At 34.4% G+C, this 26,340-nt stretch overlaps 1 protein-coding gene across 7 annotated transcripts in view; it reads right to left on the reverse strand.

Annotated features, from left to right (window-relative positions):
• Positions 1-26,340, reverse strand: part of LOC135130013 (uncharacterized) — a 420,354-nt gene that overhangs the window by 14,768 nt on the left and 379,246 nt on the right. For 6 of the 7 annotated variants that reach the window (XM_064057308.1, XM_064057306.1, XM_064057302.1 and 3 more), the window contains 6 exons: positions 22,726-22,816; positions 22,350-22,660; positions 21,146-21,329; positions 20,742-21,092; positions 18,676-20,689; positions 16,516-16,584 (listed from right to left, as the gene is read on the reverse strand). In XM_064057308.1, the coding sequence (XP_063913378.1) occupies positions 16,516-16,584; positions 18,676-20,689; positions 20,742-21,092; positions 21,146-21,329; positions 22,350-22,660; positions 22,726-22,816 (3,020 nt within the window). Of the gene's footprint in view, positions 1-28; positions 99-16,515; positions 16,585-18,675; positions 20,690-20,741; positions 21,093-21,145; positions 21,330-22,349; positions 22,661-22,725; positions 22,817-26,340 lie in introns of those variants that run through there. The other variant, XM_064057309.1, reaches the window with a different exon arrangement.

The raw sequence follows: 26,340 nt of genomic DNA on the forward strand, positions 1-26,340 counted from the left end.
AAGTGTGCAACAATGTGAAGGACACATACCTGTCGTATCAAATTTTTGCAGAAGCACCAGTTTAGATATGTGATTTTAATGTTTGGAATTGTTGGAACCTATAAAAAATTTAATATGAAATGAATAAAAATTACGAGAAATGATATGAAAGTTGTTCAGTGTGCGTGTCGCTTTAAAATTTGTATATAACGTAATTATTGTTTTATAACATGTCTCCCCAGTGATTTACATACAACGGATGTTTTAAGTCAGGTCTATAATTTTTTAGTGAAAGGATAAAGCCATATTTCAAAGGGGTCGGGTCGTTCTTAGTAGACAATTTTTATGGCTGTTTGATATCTATGCAATTAGAAGTCTGCACGTATACACTTTCGATTAGGAAACAAGGAGGCGGTTAATGTGTACTTTATTGCGGTACTGACATACACAGCGTCCTTGTATCTTGAGAACGGACAGAAATATTAAAATTTTGTAAACACCATTGTTTTTAGCTTTATTTGCATATTATAGGTCACGTTTATCGAATTTTTGCTATTTACTTTATGTGCCACTATTCATTTTCATATTTATTAATTAACAACCTTGGAGCACAATAGGGTAAAGTAAAACCCATAATTTTTTACGGAAAAAACTGAAAAATATATCTACTGATAAGTTATCACGGAAATAGATGTTTTAATCGGAAGCAATATCAGGTTAGTATAAAAACGGGGAAAACCACTTCCAGTGATTTTGTTAGTTGAATATTATCGCAGTTTCTAAAATTTATTAACAAATTGAAATTACATTACGATTTGTAGAGGCAACAATTACGTTAAAACACGTTAGATAGCTTGACCATGAAATCGAAGATGACATTAACACTTTTTTCAAATCTGTATGTCCAAGTAATTTGAGCTAAAATTTTTCTTTTATCCATTTTTGTTTTATTAGCAAGTTTGTGCTGAACGAACTTCATTATTCGTGCTTTATGTATTAATGAGCATCAATTAATAACTACAAAAAAGTTTACGAAGTTCATACAGTTGATTTTCCCGCTCTGTTTACGTAGAATTTTTTACCTGCTCAGCTAAATTATTAATGAGGCATCATTTATTATTAAGAAATAAAACACGTACCGACGTGGATGAAAAGTCAATTAAAATCTAAACACGCTAGCTAAAATTATTTCAATTATGTATGAGGTATGTAAGGATAGGAGAACACATAAAGTGACAGTTTTTTCAATGTAAATTGCCTATTTTTACAAAGAAAAGACAAATTCATGTTAATACTTGCAAAGTAAGTGTGTGGTATCAGCAATCTGCATAAATACAATCAATTAATCATGTTTCTTTCAATTAGATTAGTCAGTGATATATTGTGAATCAATTTTATCAAATTTAATCATTAAACTGGTCGATTTTTTGCTACCGTTTCTGAGTAAAAAATTATCTAGAACAACTTATAATGAAATGGTAAAATAATAACGTCTGCTTGGAACGTGGTTTGAGAAAAAAGTGCAAGGTCGCGCAAAATACATACACTACAGTGTTGCCAGATGAACTGAACCAATTTCGGCAACAATTCAATTTAATTTTTATTGTTTTCACCAGCAATTATTGATTTTTATCAATCATCACTTTGGTTTTCATTGTCAACTACGCCCTATGCTCTTCATATTTATCAAATAATCAATAACTGCACTTGATACATAATCATCGTAAGTGCAAATATTTCAAAATGATGTGATTTCGGTTCTAAAAAAAACGTTATTATGTCTTGTACAACATACCACTTCATTCCTTATCAAATTATGAGCTTTGATATCTACTTATGTAAGTAAATATTTTATCTGGTCCATGCTGTAATTTTAATTTCTGTATTTTTGATGTAACAAATAAATGCTTTGGTATATATTTGAATTATTCTTTTTTAAACTGACGCATTATTGCATATTTTGACGATCCATTGCATATTTTGTCGGTTGGAGCATATGTATATAGTCTTTGCCATTTCTATTGAAACACCACCTGTTGATTTTGCCTAAAATTTAGCAATTGCTAACAGTTTTCGGTTGATTGACAACGGGTTTTAGTTAGAAAATTGTGTGAATATGAACGTTGCCAAATTTATGATCAACAAGTGGTGTTTCAATAGAAATGGCAAAGACATTACATATTTGTGCATGTTTTACTTTGTCAACATTTTTTTTCTAAAATACTTGTAAAATCCGAAGTTAGGTCCACTGTCATAGACAACACTTCTTACAACTAGCCGTAAATGGTTTATTAAGGAGCAATAAAATTTATTTATGATTTTCGTTTGGCGAAAGTCTAAGAACATCTGAACATCTGCTTGGGTTTTTCTGGTATTTTTCTAATTGAATGTACCTGAAAATTTGTTTGCTGCAGTTTACATTAGCCAGTTTGATTTATAAGGATGGTTTGTTTTAAGTTATAAATGTTGAACTAGGTCAATGTCGATTGAGTATACAGTATTTCATGCCTGATATTGGCAAGTAAAGATGGAGAAAATAATTTGACAAAATGTTTCTAATTCATTCATAACTAGACACAGAAAGTGAAAACATCTCTAAATAATTGGATAAAAGATTATCCTGAACTTATTTCAACCGACGAAAATGTTTTCTGCTAAGCAAGTGTTTTTTTATTTTTATATTGTATATTTTTTAATACGACTGTTTTAACTTGTTTTTGTCATCCAATAAAATTTTAATTTTGTTTTTAGATAACATGTGAGTGCAAGTTCCAAATATCAGAACATGTTTCAACACAACTTCATAAAAGGAAGTGTCAAAATCTCCGCGAATCAAAACTGTCGCAAATTTTCAGACAGACAGAATATCTTATCGGAACGTCAAAGAAAAATTAACAGCAAGTATTTGCTTCAAATTTATGTAAAACGATACTTAGTGCCAATATTCCACTTAAGAAGTTGCAAGACCCTTGTTTCAAAGCGTTTTTAGAAAAATATTCCAAAAATGAGAAAAAATTATATGCCAAATATTTACAATGAGATTATTTCTAGTACTAAAGAAATTGTAAAAAAAAACAATTGATATATTTTGTAGTGGACGAAACTTCTGACTGTAGTAAGAGTTATTAATAAATCTTTCACGAATTTTTTTTCTTCCTGATGTTGTTCCAACAGAGATGAAAGTGTAAACATTATGACAACAATAATAATAAGGGCTTAAGCTTATTCCTGTACCCAGTATCAGATGTACCCAGTCTCCCCTGTTTCAAACCAGTTGTATGCAAGTTGGAAATGTTATTATTTCAAAGTACTGACGGAATGAAATGGAGCATACTTTAACCTTTCAAAGCCACTTGTTCCGACTATTTATAATAAATTCATCAAAACAGTTTCTTTGGATTTAAATCTAAAGAAAACTTTCAATCAATTTGACATTACAATGGGTATCAGAGTAAACAGTTTCAGGTACTCTATTAAACTGTCGTAACCCATTTAATTGCTTTGCTAAATGTTGCAATTAATTCGCTAGTATTACAATGGCGATCGTTTCGACAACTCACGGAAAAACAACCACTTTTTAGAGTATTTTGAGCACACAGTTATTCGTAATGGATGGAGTCAGTTTAGATATACAGAGTGTTAAGGAAACTCAACACATCATAACACTGTTAATAGACGTTTACTTGAAAAATCGTTGGACAGGTCAATTTTATTTTTTAAATCACACTTTTAGATGCACTTAGAACGAGTTCTTTCGGATTCTGATAGATCTTTTTATTAGTTAAATGGTCGTAGAAAAAAGTTAGTTGGAGAATAAAATAATTCAATTGGTAACAAATCTGGGATTCGAAACAACTGAAACCACGTCAAAAATATTGCTTTTATCGGTCAAAAAAAAAAGATTATGTACTTACGTTACAACATAAAAAAAATCTTGGAATCCGAGACCCGCGAATTACCATCAAACGTGTTAATTTTGACAAAAGGTGAGACATTGTCCAAAAGAGCCTTTATCACTTGTCAAAAATCATGGTGCATTTTATAGAACGCAAGGAAATCGAAATTTTAATGATGGTTGGGTACGGTGTAAGAAATCATGAGGAAGTATCTGCTTTATTTAATCAACAACATCCTGATGGACCCCCAATCGCCAGGTCTACAGCATGTAGAATATTAGGAAAATTTTCGGTACATGGTACTGTATCAGACTTGGCTAGACGAGATACGGCTAGACACTAAATTAAATATTTTATTGGAAGTCGAAGAAAATCTGTATATGTGTGTCATATATGTAATTTGTAAACGGAACAGTAAATCGCTATAGTTGTTGATACTGGTCGCGAAATAACCCTCATCGCAGCAAAATAAATGTGTGGGCAGAAATGTTGAGTACTCGTCTGATAGAACTCCATTTTTCCGAAGAAATGTTAACAGTTGAATGGCCGGCTCGTTCGTCAGATTTAACACTCCTTGATTTTTTTGTGAGGGTACTTAAAATACATTTATACATATATATTAATAGATCAAGTAATTTGGACAATATTAAAAAAAGGTATTTCAATAGAAATGAAGAACATTAGTAGATACCATTGAATTCAAAGTGTTTACACACGTGCTGGTATGGGCCAAATGGTTGGTCCATGGCAGTTCGAACATTTACGGTAGTTTTGTCGTTTTACTGTACAACTTCGGTTCAAATTGTATTAATAAATCGAATTTTTGTTTGTCCAGCTTTAATAGGATTTTTTACGTAATTACGTAAAGTACCAACTTTTTTCTACTATCATTTAACTATGTAATTAAAAGGTCTGTATATTAAAATTTGAAACAAAAAATTGGGATTGCCATTTAAAACAATTGTATATGACGCCACTGTGCTAAAACGGTTAAGCTTAAAATATGTTAATACAAAGGTGACCAGTTTCAAAGCAGACTTGACCATCTTATTCCTTTTTATTGGACTGTTATATAAAAAAAGTGTTGTTCAGAGGGTAAATGGTTTCAAGGTGATACTGTATTCGTTGTCTTGAATTAGCTGAAAACTAATTAAATTCAAAACGAACTGAAATCTTGCCATAATCATCTGGTATATTTTTAGTCTGTTAAATAATGTTTAGTTTTACTACATACGTTTGGAGTTGGTTGTGAATCACCGATTTTTGTGATTAGCGATTTAAAAGCGACTTGTACAAATAACTTCAGCCATGCAACCATGACAATAATTAAACTAAAGCACTTACTTAAATAGTTTTGTATGTGAACATTTTTAATATAATATATACTTAATTACCACAAGGTCTAATGAAAGTTACATTGTCGACTCCATTGCTACTGAATTACTTTTGAGAAATCAATTAAACAAAGACGAAGAAATTTCTGGAGTGGACCGAAGTGGAAGACAGCACCAATAATTACATTTACAAGATTTTAGTGTCTACTGCACACCAGTTCCAATTAGTTAATTGGAAATTACGATAATTAGGACAGACATCTTCACGCGATTATCCTTCGTGGGCATTAAAAATGTACATTTTATAGCTCAAAGTTAGTGAATTTTCATAAATTCAGCATTCGTATTTTGTGATTATGATTTCACACTTTTAACTACCGTGATGTGGTAATATCGAAAGAATGCATATTAAACCAACAATGGTACAGGTGAGTAACGCTGCAGTCTTTAGTGCGAAGGTCCTTCATATTCCGAATTTCGAAGAACTCTGAATAATGTGAAGCAATCCATTAAAGTTTTTTCAGAGTAAATGATATAAAGAAAAATGTATTTCCACAAACACGAAATATCCTGAGATACTGATGTTTTTAATGTCAAATACAAGTACATTAGCTTATTAAATTCGTATAAAGATTTCTAAGGTAGTGTTTAATTTAATTTGCCCCTTTTAGAACTGTTTGTTGTTATTATGGACTGCCGTGTTCGTTTTTGTATGATTATATAAAAGATTTGTATCTATGAAATACTAAAATTAGGAGTGTTGTCAACTTTTATGCAATAATGTACAGATTATATCAAACGCACTGTTTTTACACTTTTTTATATGTACTTAATTTAATCATTGTAAGTGATATTAATCACATTAAACTCTCAAGTTTGATTACTATCATCTACTTCAACAAATAAATTTAAACGTTACGTTGCGTTTGGAAAAAAACGAAACTTTTGAAAATGTCAAACTTTGACTACATATTATATCATACATCATTTCTCTATTATTGTGGCCTCCGGTTATCTTTTTGATATGAGCCGCATTTAATTTAAGCCGAATACAAATATAGAGTTCTGTTTAAGAATTAAATCGAATTACAGATTTCTAGAACTATTTGTGATTTGTGCTAGATAAACAAAAAACATGTTAAGCTACAGCCGAAGTATTTATTCAGTAATCCAAAACACTTGTATTAATTCCGTATTAAATTTGGGCAATATATAACCTTGGACTCAAAATTACATTGATTTGTTCTGTTCAAAATTTAAAGATCCACTGATTAACAGGTTAATTGATTAACACAAATATCTCGAAAACAAGAATGCTTTAATAAAGTGTCGAAAATTTAAACAAAGTTATAGGTTAAAGTACATTCAAAATTTAAAGTTTTTCGCTTCCGAAGAGCCTATCAATAAAAATTTATTTTACGATTTCCTGCAATGTCATTACGATTATAAATACAGTGTAACCTCGATAATCCGAATTAATTGGGGAAAGGTGTGTTCGGCTTAGCGATTTGTTCGGATCAGCGAATTTCCCAAAGAGCTGAAAGGGAATTGAATAACAACTTCGTACACTTATTTTGTTAGAGGATATGTCATTTGCCAAAATCAGTCTCATCTTGACAAGTACTAGCCCCCCCCCCCCCACCCTTTATTTTCTTAAAAGAGTTTGTCATCTGCCAAAATCAGTCTTATCTTGACAAGTACTAGCCCCGCCCACCCACCCTTATTTTCTTAGAGGATATGCCATTTGCAAAAATCAGTCTTATACTTAGCAAGATAAGATTGATTTTGGCCAATGACGTACTCTTCTAAGAAAATAAAGAATAGGTCATCTGCCAAAATCAATGTTATCTTGGCAAGTATGAGACAGATTTTTGCAAATGACATATCCTCTAAGAAAACAAGGGTGGGTGGGCGGGGCTAGTACCTTTTCTTAGAAGGGTAGGTTTTATTAAAAAAATTGGTCCAAATTTATAAAATTTTCAGCCAAATGTTTTGAGCCGGTCTTGAGAGACGTCATCCATTTTTTGGGAGGCGGTAAACGGATAAATTTTGATTAACGATTTACCATGCTTATGATAACCTTAAAACGTTGCAAAATTTTAGAGCATTCGGTTTTGCAGTTTCAAAATTAAATTGCAAAGTTTTGTCATACAGTTTTGATTTTTTTTCAAAAATTTGGATGTTTCGAGCAAAAAATCAACACGGATTCCTAACTACACGTAAGAGTATGCTCTTTTATAACATTTAAAGCATAGAACATAAGACTCATTTTGGCAAATACTAGCCTGGCCCATCCGCCTTTTATTTTCTTAGCGGGTAGGTTATTTGGCTACTAGCAAATTTCGACCCATTTTAGATGATTTTCTGAACTTAAATACTTTTTCTTGTAGATTTTGGGCTGCAGAAGCCACTTCCGGCCTCATTTCTTCGATAACTTCAACCTTTTTTCCAGAATTAGTTAATTAATTCAAGGCATTGAAATATCACAATATTGAAAAATTTCAAAAAATCCAATACAACACGTACAAAAAGAAGATCTTGCGTCATTTTTGCAAGTAGGTGCATGTTTTCAAGTTCAGTTCAGGCGCGGATCCAGGGGGGGGGGGTAATGGGTGCAATTGCCCCCCCCCCCCTGACACACGATCGAGGTACTTTATTTTGACCAATTTCAAAATTTTGAAATCGCATTTCATTTTGTAAATACAGTACAACCTCTATAATCCGAATTCACGATTATCCCAACATCCAGTAATCCGAACAGAGGCTATTTGAAGTCGATGCTTCTTTAATCCGAACAAAAACTCTGCAATCCGAACTGAACTTGGAAACACGCACTTACTTGCAAAAATGACGCAAGATCTTTCTGCATATGTTGTATGGAATATTTTGAAATTTTTAAAAATTGCGATATTTCAATGCACTGAATTAATTAACTAATTCTGGAAAAAAGGTTGAAGTTATCGAAGAAATGAGGCCCGAAATGTACAAGAAAAAGTATTTGGTTAAATTTCGAAAATCGTCGAAAATAGGTCGAAATTTGCATGAGGGAAATTTCATTTTTGAAAAAGTTTCCTAAATGTTCTGAAAAAATTCAGAGATATATGTATATCCCGACGTGCTATGTTAATGGTAACCGAGCAATATTTTCGGAAAACTCGGTGTGAAATTCGAATTTTTCGAAATTTTTAAAAATTGCGATATTTCCGCTAGACGAATCTATAAAAATGGTTTCAGTTATCGAAGAAATGAAGCTAGAAGTGACTTCTGAGGCCCAAAATCTACAAGAAAATCTATTCAGTTAAATTCCGAAAATCGTCGAGAATGGGTCGAAATTTGCAAAATGGTGGTAATACTTAATGGAAAATTTCATTTTTGAAAAATTCATCTAAAAATTCTGAAAAAATTCAGGGCATAGATTCCGGCGTGTCGATTCCAAAAAGGATTCTTTAATTTTGTTTAATAAAATTATGGTTTATTTCTTTCTATTTGTTTTCAACTGTGTATGAAGTTGTTATTCAATTCCCTTTCAGATTTTTGGGAAAATCGCTGATCCGAACAAATCGTTAATACGAACACACCTTTTTCCCAATTAATTCGTATTATCGAGATTCTACTGTACACTATACGTGTAACGAAAACAACCAAATGTCACCCATGTTATATGAAAAAGAGTATACTAGCTAAAATTTTATAATTTTTTTTGTTTAGAACCAATTTCTGGGAGATAGGTAAAATCGCACAAAAATTGCCCCCCCCCCCCTAAACGAAATCCTGTATCCGCGCCTGGTTCAGTTCGGATTGCAGAGTTTTTGTTCGGATTAAAGAGATGTCGACTTCAACTAGTCTCTGTTCGGATTACTGGATGTTCGGATAATCGTGGGTTCGGATTATAGAGGTTATACTGTATACTGTTATCATATGTTAAGTAATAAAAACGGTAACTTAAACTGTGAAATAAACACCAAAATAAACTGGTTCATGCTCATTTCTTAAATTTTTTTAAGCAATTCTGACGGTTTTTTTTTTAATATGACCTCAATAGTTTTTTTAGTAGGGATACATACATTAACGACTAATCAATAATTAAGAATAATGAAATAATCGGAGCCCATGTAAAACATCTATATCTCACTTTTTAATCTTAAAAAGTAATAATACTGAAAAATGGCATTGTAATATAAGACCTTCTAAACCCAAAGACTGGGACGCCTATGGAGTGTAAATAATCCAAAGGGGTATAAGTAGGTTCGTGAAGTGTTCGACAAACCATGAATTTTCTAGCGACCTCCCTGAGTTGTCGCCAAGTGTAAATAAATCAAAAAAAGTTAAGTTTTAATCACGTCCTTTCAATCCAATGAACTGGATTAAAAAAATTTCAGAAACAATTTGAGTTTGTATACCGTGTACACTTCAGATTTTTCATTCTTGAAAAATTGTTGAAAAAATGTTTTCTTTAAGGATTAGTGTTTCACTTGAACACGGTTATCGAATTCAATAATATTTTTTTAATATACACTCTACTAGAAATTTATTCTTGTTATTCGACGAACACAATCAAGTAAGATTTATTTAAGTAGAATTCCGTGTTATCTCTGTATCGCTGATATTTCTGCAGAAGCTAGGAAATTACTTTGCTTATCATTGCGCCTAGAAATCCGATAAAACGTGTTTCCTGAAAACGAAAAAAGTGGTACCATTTCGCTAATGGCCACTTACTCCATAAAATCGCTTATCGTTGTTTACCTGAATGTTGAGTATTTTAGTGACTCGAAATGTAAACTTAACGACACACTTGCCTACATACAGATTTTTAACCGACCCCGCATTTCCCGAGATATTTAAAGACAAAGACGTCCTCTTTTCGAAATTGGGATGCAAAAGGTACGGTATCTGTCGCTCTATGTCTGTGTCCGCTCCCCCACTTTGAAGACACATTACGACTATTTATAACAAGTTACCAGAATAGATCTTTTCAACAAGTTCGAAGCGAACAATATGGCCAATTGTGTAGAAAATCAATACGAAATATTATATTTAACGTTCGCTGATTAGATGGCGATAAATGCGCCAAGATTAATTACAAGAGTGTAATAAAACCTCAAAACGATAAATACCGAGTTGATAATTTGGCGGAGTTGCCCTGTTGCTAACTCTCCCTTTCTATTGATCCAGGAGTGTTGGGGGATTGCAGAGGAAAGAATGGCACATGGGCGGAGGCCCAAAATGAATTTACTTCAAATAATCCCCTTTGTGATCATCCAATTTGGCTGCGATTCAACTCATGTTTTTCTCGTTCGAAAAGCAATTAATAAAAATTGCATAAATAACAATGAACTGGAGATTGGTCTCGAATAATGAACTGCTCAAGATAATTAACCGATAGTGGTGTTAAATGGGTTAATGTCGCCTTAGAAACACGGCGTCCATTTTGCATTTTATCTAATTATTTATGGCTTGTAACGTAAACTTTTATGGCACAGAAACGTAAAACCTACGGCCTTGCAGAACATAAACCGATTTACATCTTTTGCGAAGTATCGAGTAAAAAACTAGCTGTTAATTATTACACTTTGTAATTTTGTTTGTGATACTGATAACAATCATAAGAATTGGATTTTAATTCAAATCATGTTGTTAAGTTGGCGGTAACCATAGGCGGAGACTTATAACAAATTGTTGGGGGTTCAGATTTTTACTAAATCATTACTGCGATAAAATGTGATTAAAATAATAAAAAAGACACATTTCAAACAATATTGAGACAATAAATTTAAATGTGTCATCTTTATAACTCAACTTGGCACGGCGATGCGATGCTAGAAATGTACGAACTCTTAGTTCTCAAAATAGTAAATTGTAAACTTTTTATTAAAAGACACCATCTTGTTTTTTCTAACATTTCGAAAGACTGAGAAATATTAGAACTTTTTGTTTATAATTTACTTTAACCAATACCAGTAATAAAAAACTCTGTCCGGACAACATTCAAGCGCAGTCTTTTAAATTTCTTTTGTAATAAAATGCAGGGGCTTCATTTTTTTTTTTACTAAAATGTCAAAAATTGATCAGAAACTTCTAAATGTTACCACTTCATGAATGTTCCAACATCATTAATTATGATGAAACTGCTCGGTTCCTGCTCACGAGACACAAACTAAGCCCTTTGCGAAATCACTATGGGGCAAATTCAATCAATAAGACCAAAAGGTCTCAGTTTAAATGGCCGTCCTTACAATATAATTTGTGTGACAGTGTTTTCAGTAACTTTATTCAATCATTGTATTTATGAGTGATTATCATCTTTTAGCACTATTCTCACTTTATAGATTCGTATATTTTTATCTAGTTCTATTCAATGTATTTTACTGACACAAAAAAGTAAATTGAACTTAAACAATGGTTATAGAATTTATTATACTACTGGTATTACTGGAAAAAATACTAGTGCCGAGAATAAATTTGACAAAGCCAAAATATACTTGAGCATAGCAGAAAATTGACTGAGCACTCTGTTTCCATCAGAAATCGAGAGAACTTTCTTGTTTGTATATGATTACCTGCTTTTAAACTTACAAAGTTTATTATTTTCTAAGTGCTATGGCACGAAAACTCAGATTATTGAGTAAATAATAGGGTTTGAGTACCACTTTGAGTTTTATAAAACCTGCACAACTTTTCCTCCAACAACGAAAAAAGATTTTCTAACCTCAAAAAAAAACACTCAGAGTTTCTTTATGGCAACTACACATTATAATAATGTTCAAACATTATTTGTACTTATTTTATATCACATGATTGTCACTTAAGCATAACATAATGGGAAAATTGGTCCAAACTAAAGAAAACTTCCCTTGTTTCTGAAGTATAATCATGCAATTCCAGCTTCTTAGATAAAGAATAAAATTTGATTCACTACTACGCGAATTTATTGTACCTAACCCGTATACACTAAAATAAAAATAGGTGTGTTTTTCGTACTAAAATGTTATAATGGTGTTGTAAACTTTTTATATTCAGCAACAAATATATCAATTTAGATAAGTACATTATAATAGTAATAAGTATGTAATACTCCAAAAATTTCAGGAAAATAATTTTATTAATCAATAAAAGAAATCGTTTCATTCGTAAGTTTTTCCAGACATCCTGTATATGTAATTCCGAAAACTATGAATACATTAAATTGTAGACCCGTAAAATTTTGCAATTTTAAATACGATTTATTTAATCAAATTTTGCGGTGGCGTCAACAAGTTTTTGAAAGAAAAAAAGATTTATGTTTTACTATGTTTACCATAACCTTATTTTAAAACGTTTGAAAAATATCAGAGCAGTCTCTTTTGTAGTTTCCAAGTTAAATTATAAAAAGCTGTTGTACAACTTCGCTTTTTTTTAACTTAAAATATTAAGGTACAGTTGTCCCAGTCTTACTTCGTTTATATGACACTGTAATCTCAATTACCGCATGCATTAGGAACTCTATTGAAAATGTAAATAGCCGTACCATAAATCATTTTAAGGGTTTACGGGCGCGTACGGCCCAGTGTAGTGTAGACATTTGGTGTCTTGATGCTTTATGACTGCTGGATGACTTGTGGCAGAGGCCTATTGTGGAAGACTTAACTCCTTCACAATGGGCAGTCGTAAAAACGAACCAGCACTTGGAACAGTATACAAAATATGAGCTGATCAATAAACAACAATGAGCGAAGCGTATAATTTTATAAAATTTAAATAGCATCAAATTTTCAGATGACGTCATAAAATTGTATGTGGGAATGATGTAGTTAGCGCCTTACACGATTTTTTTAAAATACTTCTAAAATATGACAAGAATCAGTCCAGTAGTTTCGGAGGTTATCTCCTTAATAAAATTTTCAGCAGGCAGCAGACAAACAGAAACGGAATACCTCCTTTTTCATACTATATAAGCTAGGAGAAACTTTAAGAAAACACGTAATTATCCATTCGCTAAATGGACCCTATTACGATTAAAGTGTCAAAGATTTGGTCTGTATTTATTCTGTATAAAATAATTTTTTCATTAGTGAAAAAATACCTAGTACTGTCCAAAGGGAGTTAATAAGCACGTGCTTCTCAATATTTTACTGCTTTTTCAGTAGCATAAACGAAAATTATTTTCAACCAAGTATAAAGTGTGCCGTTTTAGAATCACAAATAAATTTTAAGGTTTTTAAAGAGAATGTCTTATATATAGGATGATTAAAAATCGCGCACTAACTCAAGGGTAGACTATTAAATATATAGTTATTTCAAAAAATAATTACAAATTTCCTTACGTTAATTTGACATTCACTTACAAAAACAAAATATAGATTTAGGTAGATAGATATAAACATGTGACACATCAGCTATTGTTGTCAGATTCTTTCTGAACAATTTTTTTGTAATATGTATAAATAACATAATTATAAAATGAAGAAAATTATGGACACAGAATAATGAAATTCCTATCGATTTTACGTACCCAAGACCAAGTCGTGAATCAAAATATGGTCAAAATGTAAAAAAATAATTAAATTTTGAAGGTTTGTGTCTTCTACATTTGGGCCCAAGAATTTTTCAAGTTATTTTTTCTTTGCTCAATAAACAGTTCTTAACAAGTATCATAGAGTTAGGGCGCCATTTTTGAATCACCCTGTATACAATCACTAAATGGTCTATTTATTTTTGAAAGCGATGTTACCAAGTGTTTTCGACTTTACGGAAATTTTTAACACTACAAGGTTTTACAAAAAACATCGCACGAAGGTTATTTTTATTTCCTATGTTGGGATATTTTATGGATAGATGAACAAAGGTAGGCCATTTTTTAAAGTATTACTATTAACATACATGGTGTGCTTACAAAGAAATTCTAAAATCTTATAAATTTCAACGTTTTGGGATGTCAAAAATCCCACAAACTATCAGACATCTAGAATATATACTTACGAAAAAAGAAACATGCGGAGTCAAAAAATACGGAAAACATACAAAAGCGAGGCGATAGTGGAACGAAGAAGTGAAACAAGAAATCTAGGAAAAGAAACTGCTATGAAAAATATATCTTCGAACAAAATCGAACGCGGACAAAAAGGAAAATAGAACCAATACAGGAAGAGGACCAAACAAAAAATAAAAGATTCGGAAAATAAGTGTTTTGTAGAATTCGGACAAGAAATGGGAGAAATACACAATCAAATAACAAGAAATTCTGGCGTATAGTGAAAAAACTCAAGAGGAAATAAGCAAAAAGGGACAAGATGGATAATATAAGTATGAGAAGAACCAGTTAAAAACAAAAAGGAATAAGAGACAGTAGAGGAATCAGAAAGCCCCGACGAGAGTTATAATACAGAAGAAACAACAACAGAGAATGGAAATTGGTATTGCCACAATGATAACAGGAAAAGCATGTGGAGATGAGCAAATTGAACCAGAAATAATTAAAGAGTTCGAACGGAACAAAGGGAAAATTGAAGATAATGTAAATTTTAAATAAAGCATGGCAAGAAGAAAGAATACCCAGAAACTGGAAAACAAAAAAAGACGGAACTATTAAAATTTTAAAAATAGGAGTTGCGTTCAAAAACTAAACTCTGCACTATCTCAAAAATAGAACACTCTGTATATTTAAAAATAATTTTAGGTTATGTAAGCGAAAAAGCCGAAAAAAATTTGGTCGTTTATTGTTTTTCATCTCTAGTAATTAACAAAATATCCAGGAGGAGCACTCTTACTGACTCACACTGTACTCGTACATGTGAGGCGTTGAATGTTTAATTATGCCATCCATCTTCCTCGGCATGTAATAACAGCAAGCTACATTGTAATCAATTTTGTGACCTAATGTTTAAAAATTCAATTGTTGTGTTTGCAAAAAGAAATTACAAATCTTTCTCGGTTCATAAATCATATACGAGTACATTTATTGTTAGATGATGTAAAACATGTGATCAATTCGTTTCAAATTTGTATTTTTTTTTACGTTTTAAAATTATCACATCGTCAACCTTATTTTTCATTGCATTTAACTATTCACACGATTTGGCAATTTACAAATTAATTACTGAATAAATAATAAAGCAATTGCATCAAAAATTATATTCCTCACTGCACAAAATTTGTTTATTTTTGTTGACACTATAAAATTGTGGTTTCCCGAATTTTTCTCCAAATTTCAACGATAATTGTACATATTTTAAATACTTAAATGCTTCACAATATGTGCAAAATATTAATTTTAAACAGTTTGATAAAAAAATATTTCTTAACAGCGTATCACCTAAATTAAAAATAGAAGTACTTTTAAGGCGTATTTTTTAAGCTAAATCGCTAAATGATAAAAAGTAATAAATATATGAAGTTTTGATAAGTATTTCAGGTTCTATTACCATACTGACAATTCACACTTTTCATCTCAACCAGGCTTGTTAGTAAAATATTGTCATAATTTCGAAAATAAAACAAAATTATTGCTCTTTTTCCATGTACTGCATAATCAATTTTTTTTACCGAATTTTGAATTTCTCGCTTCTGACTTTTTACCAACAGGGCTAATACTTGAAATAATAAGCAAAAAACATTAACTCCGCTTTCGTTATGGGGGTTCAGATTTCAAGCAATCGCCAAGTCGACGCCTATGTCTGCAACAAATCTATACACAAAAATCCGGAAATAGCCGCGTTAGACTGTGTATCTGATTGTAGATAATTGGTTTTTGTTTGGATGTGGTCAGTTAGATACAGTCCAACGACTCTGGAACTTAAAAACATTGATAACGCATTCTTGTTCTCGAACTTTGTGTCCTGTACGAAACTTATGACTCATATTAGTGATTCAAAAATGAATTATGTGCATTTCGCATTCGGTATTAGTCAAGTCTGTATCAAGCTTGATAAACACGTGGACGTTAATTAATTATTATCGTGAAATTCGCCGGAAATGAATGAACATTTTCGGCTGAAAATATGATCGGCGTAGTGGGGGGTACCTAAAATTAGAATCCCCGTAGTGTCATGTCATACATACTGTCTATGAAAATCGGAATGTTAACGATTTGATGCTAAAAATGTGTCGAAAATATTCGCGTGTTATTATTGGCATCATGGGAAATTTGGAATGAGATGAGTGTACTGATTCGCAAAATACTGGCACTAAAAGAGGATCTCAAACGAGTTGGGTAAATATTTACAAGACAACCGTACGCCAATGTATTCCATTATCGACGCCTCTACAAAACCGATAAATTCAATTTTAGGATTCGGAATAAAGGTCACAAATCGTTACTATACCGAACTTACCATTAGCATTTTCGTGGATTGTGGGCGAAACGACTTCCTTTTCTTTCCGTGGTTCTTTTCCATTGTTTCCTGCGAAACGAAAGCAAGCGTTAGGGTTGAAAATAACTCCTTTTTAAATGCGTACCGATAATTTAATAAGCAAAGAAGCATAAACACGTGACGATTAATAATAATGAGTTATTGCAATTTTATCTTTTAATGTGTTTGCATTGTGAAGGTCATCGCTCTAATACAATTGCAATGCAAAGCTCTTAAAATCCAAGGAAAATACTTCTGATAACTGCAAGATGAAAAACTGATGAATAATCTTTACACGTATAAATAGCTATGTGTAATTCCAAAAATTTCTCAGACAAACCGCTTAGTCATATTTTTGAAATAAAGACGAAGACCTCAAGGTCATTCTTGGTTTTCTTGGTCACGTGATTTCTGCTTTTTTAGCGATAAATTTACTCGAGCAGGCTGTGGATCGAGCATGGGGTGACATCTACCGGTTGGATATTGAGGTTCGCACTACAGGGAAGGTTCAGGTGACAACTAGTTGTGCCCGCGAAATTCAAAACAAACACAGATCATATTAAACCTTTCAACATTGAGTTACTACATTACGAATAAAATATATTCTAGTTGATTTTCTACAAGTGAATTATTACATGAACCAATAATAAAGCTTGCAGCTTCCTTTATTTCAATTATATAAAATGGAAAACCGGTACCTACAATTGAAATGTGTCAACCTACATCTCATTGTTTAAAATGTTCAATAACGATGTAAATTTGCAGTGACCAGTGGTCATTATAAAAATATAAAATAGGCAGTAACTATTAATTTTCATATCGATGAAGGTCAATACACATAAAATACGTTAATAAAACAAATGTATACGTTGTCATTAACATTAAACGTGTTGTTAAATATTATAGGGTTTTTGTCTTAATCAAAGCTACATGATATAATAATTATTAAGTTTTTCATGCTTGTTTTATTAGCACAGAACTTTAATATATCAACTCAACAGTATAATTAGATGTCAGAACCTGTGGTCTTTAGCATATAAATTATAAATGACAATCTACAAACCGAAATAAGTACAACAACGTGATAGTTTCAACATGATGACGTCATTTGTTCTAGACTTTACAGCGTACCAAGCAAACTTTACTGTCATATGATACAAGCACAAAGTGATATTCATTTTCAAGATTAATTATTACAGAGCTGGTGTGTTACACTTAAATGTATTCATCTGCATTATATACAAAAACAAGTGACTAGCTGTAATGGTTATATTACGGGTGTGTGGTTCTAGAACACTTTGTTAAAATTTTTACAAATCAGTAACTAACTATATACTGATATCTCGTTCATTTTTCATACAGCCTTTCAGCTTTGGATATAATTTATTTACATGTTTACTTCAGTTGAGACGTTAATGATCACAATGACAAGGTAATCGCACTAAATTGTTTTTCCGAAAAGTAATTCACTTCTAGTGTACGTGACGATATTTATTAGACATGCAAGGTGCTAAAATGATAGATGTTAAGTAAAATTTTTTCTCATAATAAATTCATAGCAACACCAGGCATTAGTTATTTCTTATTCACTACTGCGTTTGATAGATTGATACTTTGTTATGGAATCTCAATTAACTTTAGTTTATATAAACATAAATCTTATAATACATTACTATTTAATACCTTCTGAGTGCTGCTAATGATGCAGGAAATCAAAAATGAGCTAAATACGTGAAAAATTATCTTCTTATTAGTCTAAAATGAATATTACAATTTGATCTTATTAGGGCATCTACATTTTCAGTATCCATGAAAGGATTGTAAAATTCGAAACTATTTATTGTTTATTAACATATTAATCAGAAGTTATAAAATACTCTGGTATTTGTTTTTTGCAGGATTAAAATTGACAAATTTAATTTTATAAATCTACAATCTATTTTTACGTTCTATTTCTATATTGTTCTAGATTCCGCCATGGTGATCATGTTATAAAACATTATTCCTATTACTGTCAATGCTAGCAGACTTTCTGTCTCATCAATGAATATATCCATTGTACATAGCTACTACCGTTCTTTTCAAATAGATATATTCTTTGAAACTATAAATACAAAACATGTACACAAGGTGTAAACCGACCTTTTCGTATGAGTAAACTGGTAACTCTTCGCAACGCATCTCTCGGTGACCTCTGGAAGAACTTGGGCGTTAAATTCGGCGGGAGAGTAAGAGGTTTTCTGTTGGACTCCCAAGGATTATGACCTGACGCCATTCTATCCAGATGTTCGATAGAAGCAGGCCTTCGATGTCTCTGCTTGGGATACCAACCCCTCCCCGGTCCTCCCGCCAATCTCAACATCTCGGCTCCTCTTACAGCTTGCTCAAGACCCGGATTAGACAAGCCCCTCCTGTACCCTCCCGTCGAAACGTTCCCTATCGTGTTCAGGCTTCCTATCGTGTTGCTCTGTCTCGGTGCCGTCTGATTCCCTCCAGGTACATCCGGCGCTCTTCTGTGAGGAGTCCTCGGGATATCGCATCCCCTCGCAAATATCGGTGTCTCCGGCAGACTGCAAGAAGTCTGGAGGTGATGCTCCTCCTGAGGACTGTGCGAAGACCGCTTCTGGAACGGCTTTCGCTTCGACTCTTGTAGTTCCATTGGTAAAGTGCGTCTCTCAGATGGAATGTTTCTGCTAGACGAGCTGTAGAAATTATTTCGTCTACCTCTACTGTAATTCGCGTCCATCGAACGTGTTTTTAAGCTATTTGTTACGGGATCGCGATGTGGAGGCACTGCAGGTGGCTCACTACTTGCGGGCAGAGTATCTGCCCTAGTCTTTTCGAGCGGATGGACGATTTCGGAGTACTCATCCTCGTCTTCTTCCACCGGGGAAGGCGGCAGAGGTGGAAATTCGTGTTGAAGGACTTCCACGCGCACTGGGAAATCGGCCGAAGTGGACGTGGGCAAAGGCCGGTTCTCTCGGTGCGCAATCAGCATTTCTTTCGCACTTTCCGATTTCTGGATGCCGTTTCGTTTCGGAAACGGAGTACTGCCTTCGATCAACAACTGCCGGTAATAGTCTTCAGAACGCTGTATCTCATTGTGGCTGCTCGATTTTTGCAAGTCGTGCGCCTTTTTCGATTCCCTTGCGGGCTTGGTCGGAGCTTTCTTCTTCTCCTTTCTTTCCTTTCTAGTTATAGATTCCATTCCGTTTAGCAAACACTTCTCGTCTTGTTGAATTATTTCGATATCGCGTCGTTCGAGCAACTCGGTGATATTTTGCTCGATCTGGCGCAATGGTGAAATCTCAGTACTCTCTTGTGAAGTCTCGCCGTCTTCTTCTTCTTCTACTGTGACGTCTAATTCGCGGCGCGGCGGATACTCGTCGGCATTCAGACTGGGTAGCGAAACTACTCTTACAATGGGAGGAACAAGTGGGTTTAAATCGGAGGTACACTCAACAGGTGGAGAGTTATAGCTCTCTATAACTCCTTCTTTAATTAACGACTTAATGTTATCGAACGTGGTGCTGTGCTTCTTGAACTCGTTCCCTTGCTTACTCTGAGGCGTGCTGGATCTAGAACTAGAAAGATCAACACTAAGCCTTGAAGGCGAACTGCTCAATTCCTGACTCAAATGTCTCGAATTATTCAAATCTAAGCTATACCTAGATTTGGGAGAATTGAGTTCTTGGCTGAGTCTCGAATGCGGCGTGCTCAAATCTACACTATATCTAGAACTCGGAGTGTTTAAATCTCGACTCAACCGGCAGTTCAGATCTGTACTGAACCGAGACGCAGGGATGCTCAAGTCGGAACTCAGTCTTGAATTGAGCGATGAATTCGAATTGACCGAGCTTCCCATATTGACTAAAGACTTTCTATCTTTCTTCCCTCTTCTTACTATGTAGGTGCTAGTTCCTGATAAATGATCTGAATTGAGTTCCGGTGGCAATATCACGTGATCATCGGAATCAGAAAACGGTGATGTGACCTCGTCCTCCGTGGTGCATGGAGGCGGATCTGGCCAGTCTTCTAGTTCTTTTAGTCTATTCGGTATCGAACTAGTGCTAGAGTGTGAGCCGGATTTCCTTCGTCTTCTACCGACGACTTTGGTACTACCCGGCGTGAGGAGGGCTTCGTCGTCTAATGGCACCTACAAAAAACACGAACTCAGTTTGTGATGACAACTTAACGGAATTTAGTACCTCCCAAGCGATGCTAGCGCGCTTATTGGTCACTGGGGGCGGGGGCGGTAACATTTCTTCTAAGGAATCATCGGAGAAATGTTCATCGTCAGCTAACTCACTTAAAGGCCTCAAAGCAGACCCTTCTAAGTCACTAGAAAGATTGTCTTCGCTGCTACGTCTCTTCACTTCCCGATGACGTTCTAAAGCAGTGGGGATGGTCCTTGGAGGTACACGAGTAGGCGACGTGAGAGGATAAATGCCGTGTTGAAACGGAAGGCTCCCGAAACGGTACCCAGGAGGTGGTGGTGGAGGATTTAAGGTAAAATCGTTGTTTTCCCAACCATATGGACGCTGATGTCTCGTTTTTGGCTACGGATAATACACCATGAGACGAGTTCAAACACGAGTTTCCGTCTACTCACCAACGTTGTCTGCGTGGCAGTATGTATTGGATCGGGTAAACCGTTTATGATTGGCGTATACTCATTATTTTGGAACTTCTGTGGTGGTGGTATCGTTTCTACTCGGGCCGGTAACTGCGTTAATGGAAACTGCCGATTTCTACTTGAATTAGTGGTGTTTTTTGGCTTGTGCGCTGGAGAAACCCTGCAAAGAAAAATAATCGATTATTAGTGGCGCAAAGGACCCTTTTATGGAGTTTGCAGTTTCGAGGGAGATTACGACAATAAAGTTTTTTATGACAGCAAGATGACCATTCGGTGGGAGAGAAAAGTAATTGGACGATGCACCGTTCCTAGTACGTTAACTTAGGCTTGCAATACACGTTTTGCTGCACTTAAGAAACACTTTATTACTTTTTAAGAAAACGATTCCAACTTAATGGAAATAATTTCAAAACGGTTGCCACGTTAGTAGCAGCTTCGGATGCAGGGCAGACAATATTATTTAAAATTTTAAGCCTTCTTTAAAGCTCTAGTCTCGTTTGGAGTGGGTTTCGTTGAAGGAACTTTCAATAAAGCGTTATAAATGATTTAAATTTTTTGTCAACTTTTTTATAACACTATTTCCACAATCCTACAAACGCACAGCTGGAAATTATCTTTAGGTTGAATCTGCAACTTATCCTAATTGACATTTATTAGTGTGGTTTACTCACAGACATGCCAAATTTGTAAGAACAATGTCAGTGACGAACAAGGTCACGTAAATCTGGGACTTGGACACGTATGACAAGACTTCATTTCGCCCTGGGCGGGCTGTCTACGCAAAGACTGCAAATGTAATCCAATTTTAATGTAACCGTGAGTGGTGCTTCTCACCGAATAAAGGAAAGGAACCATGCATGCGCAAATAGATACTTGGACGCATATGAATAATATGTTGAAATGAAACTTGCCTTCTGGTTTTTACTTAAGTATTTCTGTATTATTCCGAACAAAATATTTAAATTTCGAAAACCCAATTTTCCAAACGAACTCCATAAACAATCTGCACTCTTAATCCCTCAACCACTGAATTGCACTTCGTGCACGAAACCATTTATAACGCACGAATTTGTTAGCAATGAAAGAAGGATGCTTCAGCAACACCCTGGCGCATCCGCCGTAAACGGCCAACAAGGCATTCGCATACCCAAGCTCACCCCTAACAAATTATTCAACTTACTTAGGCAATAACGTGGCTATGAGCCTCTGCGCCTCCTCCGGCGGCGGCGGAAAGTCGTCCGGGTCCCCAGGATGCATAATTGTGGGAGACTGTGAGGCATTCTCGTGATGGACAGGCACTTCAGCCAGAGGCTTGAAGGCTAAGTTGAACTTAGGTTTGCGGCCGTTCATGCTCATGTAACCGTCATCCTCTGACTGATGACCAAGAGAAGGGCTCTCGTCGTCTGGAGTGGATGATACGTTGCCGGTGGTCGAGTTAGCGCTGACTTGCCTCAGCTGCGGCGTCGACGTCGACGTCGTAATTTGTTGTATCTGCAGCGGTGTAAGATATTGGAAACTTCCATCACTCAATATCCAAGACGGACGGAGATACTCACGTTCTGCACTTGGTTCGCGTTTTCCACGTCGTCGAATTCGGACAAGACCCTGTCGAGCAGCTCGATGGACCGCTGCACGTCGTCGTTTCCTCTGTAAAAAAGGGTCCTTTAGGTAAGAGTCCTCCGAATATCTTTACTGTTACATTTAGGTGCCAAAAAATCGAAGAATATATATTCTTTAATGTAAAAATGTACTTTGGCTCTGTATTTATTTGCAATAAACTCACAATTAGTTATTAATTACTAAGACACTATATTTTAGACATGACTTAGGTACAATGGTATTAATTTAGCTAATCAAAAAGAGATACTAAATGAATTTGTGAAACACTTTCTCTAGTCATTTAGAAATACAAAAGGAACGGCAGACAAATGGACAGACAGACGGACAGACAGAAAGACGAAACATATTTTTCGTTTCATTGTCGTTGTGTAAAGTATGGCGTTGTTACAGTCTCAAATTTCCTTGATATTCCTCAACTTCTGATGAAAAAATAAGTTACTAATTTCCAGACAGCCTTTATTAAGACATGGTCGTGAGAGTGTAGCACTTGAAGTAGTTGCCATAGAAGTTTACTTATTGTTTACAAAATAAATAAGTTCTACTTGTTGCTTACAACTTCGAACAAACGATAACACTATCCGTGTTTGTATTTCCGCAAAAGCCATTGGTTTAATTGAACCAAATAATCATCATGTCGCGGTAGCATTACCTCACCAAACCGCTGTTACCGCCGTGAATGGAACAATTTCGGTAGAAAATGACACGAGAATATCGCCACCGAACGTTTGAAATAAAGCTTTCAGATATAATTTACATAATCTAAACAGTTTTTGTTTTTATCTTTAATGGAGACGTTGCTTCCTGCTCATAATACAAAGTGAAACGGTTGCCTTAAAATTAATAATCATGTTAAAAGTCAATAGTGCTCAGCGAATTTCATATTTAATTTAGAACCTTCCGTCCAAAATTCTACTTGATGTCTCCTCATTACTGTCGAGACAAATCGGGGATGATGTAGCGTGAAAATTGAAAGAGATAACAACGAAAAGAAAGTGATTTCCGTCCAGAAATACCTGGCACGCTTTTGTTAGAATTTTTGCTGAGTAATCAAGACGTGAGCATTTTGTACGGAAAGACGTTGTTTCGAATTTAGGCGGTAATTGTTCGGGGAGATAATGAGTAACATTACTTTGGCGTTGCCAAGATTGCGTTGTCAGTCGTGAGAGTTCACAAACATTAGTTCGCAACATACCAGAGTGTTTTGTTATTGCGTTTGTTATATCCTTGATTATTAGCAACGGTAAGGTATAAGAAATTAACTGGGGAGTTTACTGAGAGGTTTTAGCCCAAAGTTGTATTAACTGTTAATTTACCGTGGAAATTTAGTGCTTGTGTGCGACTCGAAGCAAGTATCTGAGGCAATGTCTTAATTTAATTTGGCCGGGATTTGCTGTAGTGTTCTTATATAAATTTCAACTACGACTTCATTACCTTGATGTAGTTTAGTGGCGCGACGATGTGGGATGTATATTAGCCAATTAAATAATACGACACAAATACCCGTGTAATAAGTACGTAGATATGTTAATTCAACTGTCTATATTTAATATTTTAGAACTGACTTTCTAATTTGTTCATTTTTTTAGTAAGGTTGTTTTGGTGGATGCGCCGGGGTCTGCGGCTTAATTAGTTCGTAAATAGCTTACCGTCTGCTGTGTTTAGTAAAACTATTTCACCGTCGCTAATTAATGAGTTTAGCTCATTTTAACATATAACTAGACTATAACAAAACGTCTCATTTTTGTGTGGAAACTGTGCGTAGTATGGTCAAAAACCGCAAGAAACCCAATGCGTCGAGTCCTGTATGTTTGAGTTTGTATTATTGACATTTTTTCTGTAAGTTTTATGTTTAAAATTAAAAGTTCAAAGTTTTTTAAGCGATTTTTATTAATAAAACGCAGTTTTCAGTAAAAACAAACTCTAAAATTTTTATTTTGATCCATCACGCTCTTGTCAGATTTAGTTTTTTAAAAAACTGTTTAGTTCAGTACGAGAAAATAACTTTTGTTATTGCACATTCTTTGTATTTTTTCCCATACGGTTCTACAAAATTCGGTAATCATAAAGCGACTAACACGATAGGACATTTAACGCTGCAGGTAGGTACTTTGCGTAAGCAGGAGATCTTATAACTTAAGAAATATGGGAAAACGTAATATTTTACTTATGCTGAGCATTACAGGCTTTTACATTAGCAGAGAATATTAGTCCTTAATGGGGTCACGGGCTTCCTTTAAATCCTCGAGAGTGCAAGGGGCATGCTTATTTTCTTTACGTCTCCACAATATTAGTCCTTCAACATCAGTCCGGTGAACTACGTAAAGAAACGACTTTTCGTACTGGTTCGTTATTTCGAAACCAAAATAGCCGAAAATCAACTAGTTATTATGGTTGTGTAGGAAAGTTAGAACACATGCAGCAAGCTCTATTGGTGTTATCTACACAGTCATTAGTTGTGCGTTATATCTCAAAAATAGAACACTTCATACTGTTGAAAATAACTTTAATGAATACTCGAAAAAGCTAAGAGCTCAAAAGGTAGATATCTACAACAAATTTTGTGTCTTAAAATACTACATACGTGTACCCAATACACTTTTTCGTATCTTTGAAATTTGAAAAACGACGGATCTCTAAAATGATCTTTCCCCCGAAATGTAAGTGAAGGTTTGATAAAATGGGATTACAACCCAAACATATTTCCTTTTCGTGATATCGTATTTCCTCCCTTTAGTAAGGTACGTGTTTTATGCCACATATCAATAATGTTAAAAACTGCAGCGTAAAAATCGAATTTTTTGTTTAAATTTGGCATAAATATCTAAAAAAAAAAATTTCCCTTGGCAGCTGATCGTATTTTTGCTTGTCTCGGTCTATAGAACGGCGCGTCATCTTTCACACAGCATACAATATTCAATACAATCCGACGCTTCATTCTGCATCTCCGCCACATGTGGAAGAACCTGACCTGGCCGTCCTATATCCAAGATTGATTGTATTTTTTCTCTCTGGTGTACGTTGTTCATGTTTTTCCACCCCTTGCTATTTATCTATCTCTCCTGGTTTTGTTTTTCTCCGGGCATGACCCCTTCATGTCATGTGTAATTTATAGGGTTTTACAAGGGCCTAGATTTTTAGGGAAAAAGATACGTGAAATTTTTATCCCGAACATCCTTCAATTTTCCACACTTCAAAGCACATTAAATATCGGTTTATTGCTGATAAAACGTACAGCGTAATGGGAAATACGGTGCCGAAAATTCCCCGGAAATTTGCTCGGAGTCGTAAAATTTATCATTAAAAATAGTATTTGGCTAGCAGACCTAATTGAAGTAATGCGCCATTATCGCTCGGAATGTAGGAATGTGAATGATCTATTACTGCATAATGTGCAAAATACTATCGGGCTGTCTCATGTTGCGTGAAAATGGATAAATCTAAGCGCCCGCAGTGCGGAACCGGAAATAATGCGATCGTTACGAATGTAAAAGTAGTCTGTTTTAGCAATGTTTTATTAGGCTTCTGTATTTACCGAATTTATCTGATTGTAT

The sequence above is a fragment of the Zophobas morio genome, unplaced genomic scaffold (genome assembly GCF_036711695.1).
Source record: "Zophobas morio isolate AGI-343-1 ecotype UQ-CSIRO unplaced genomic scaffold, CSIRO_AGI_Zmor_V1 ptg000017l, whole genome shotgun sequence".
Taxonomy (NCBI): Eukaryota; Metazoa; Arthropoda; class Insecta; order Coleoptera; family Tenebrionidae; genus Zophobas; species Zophobas morio.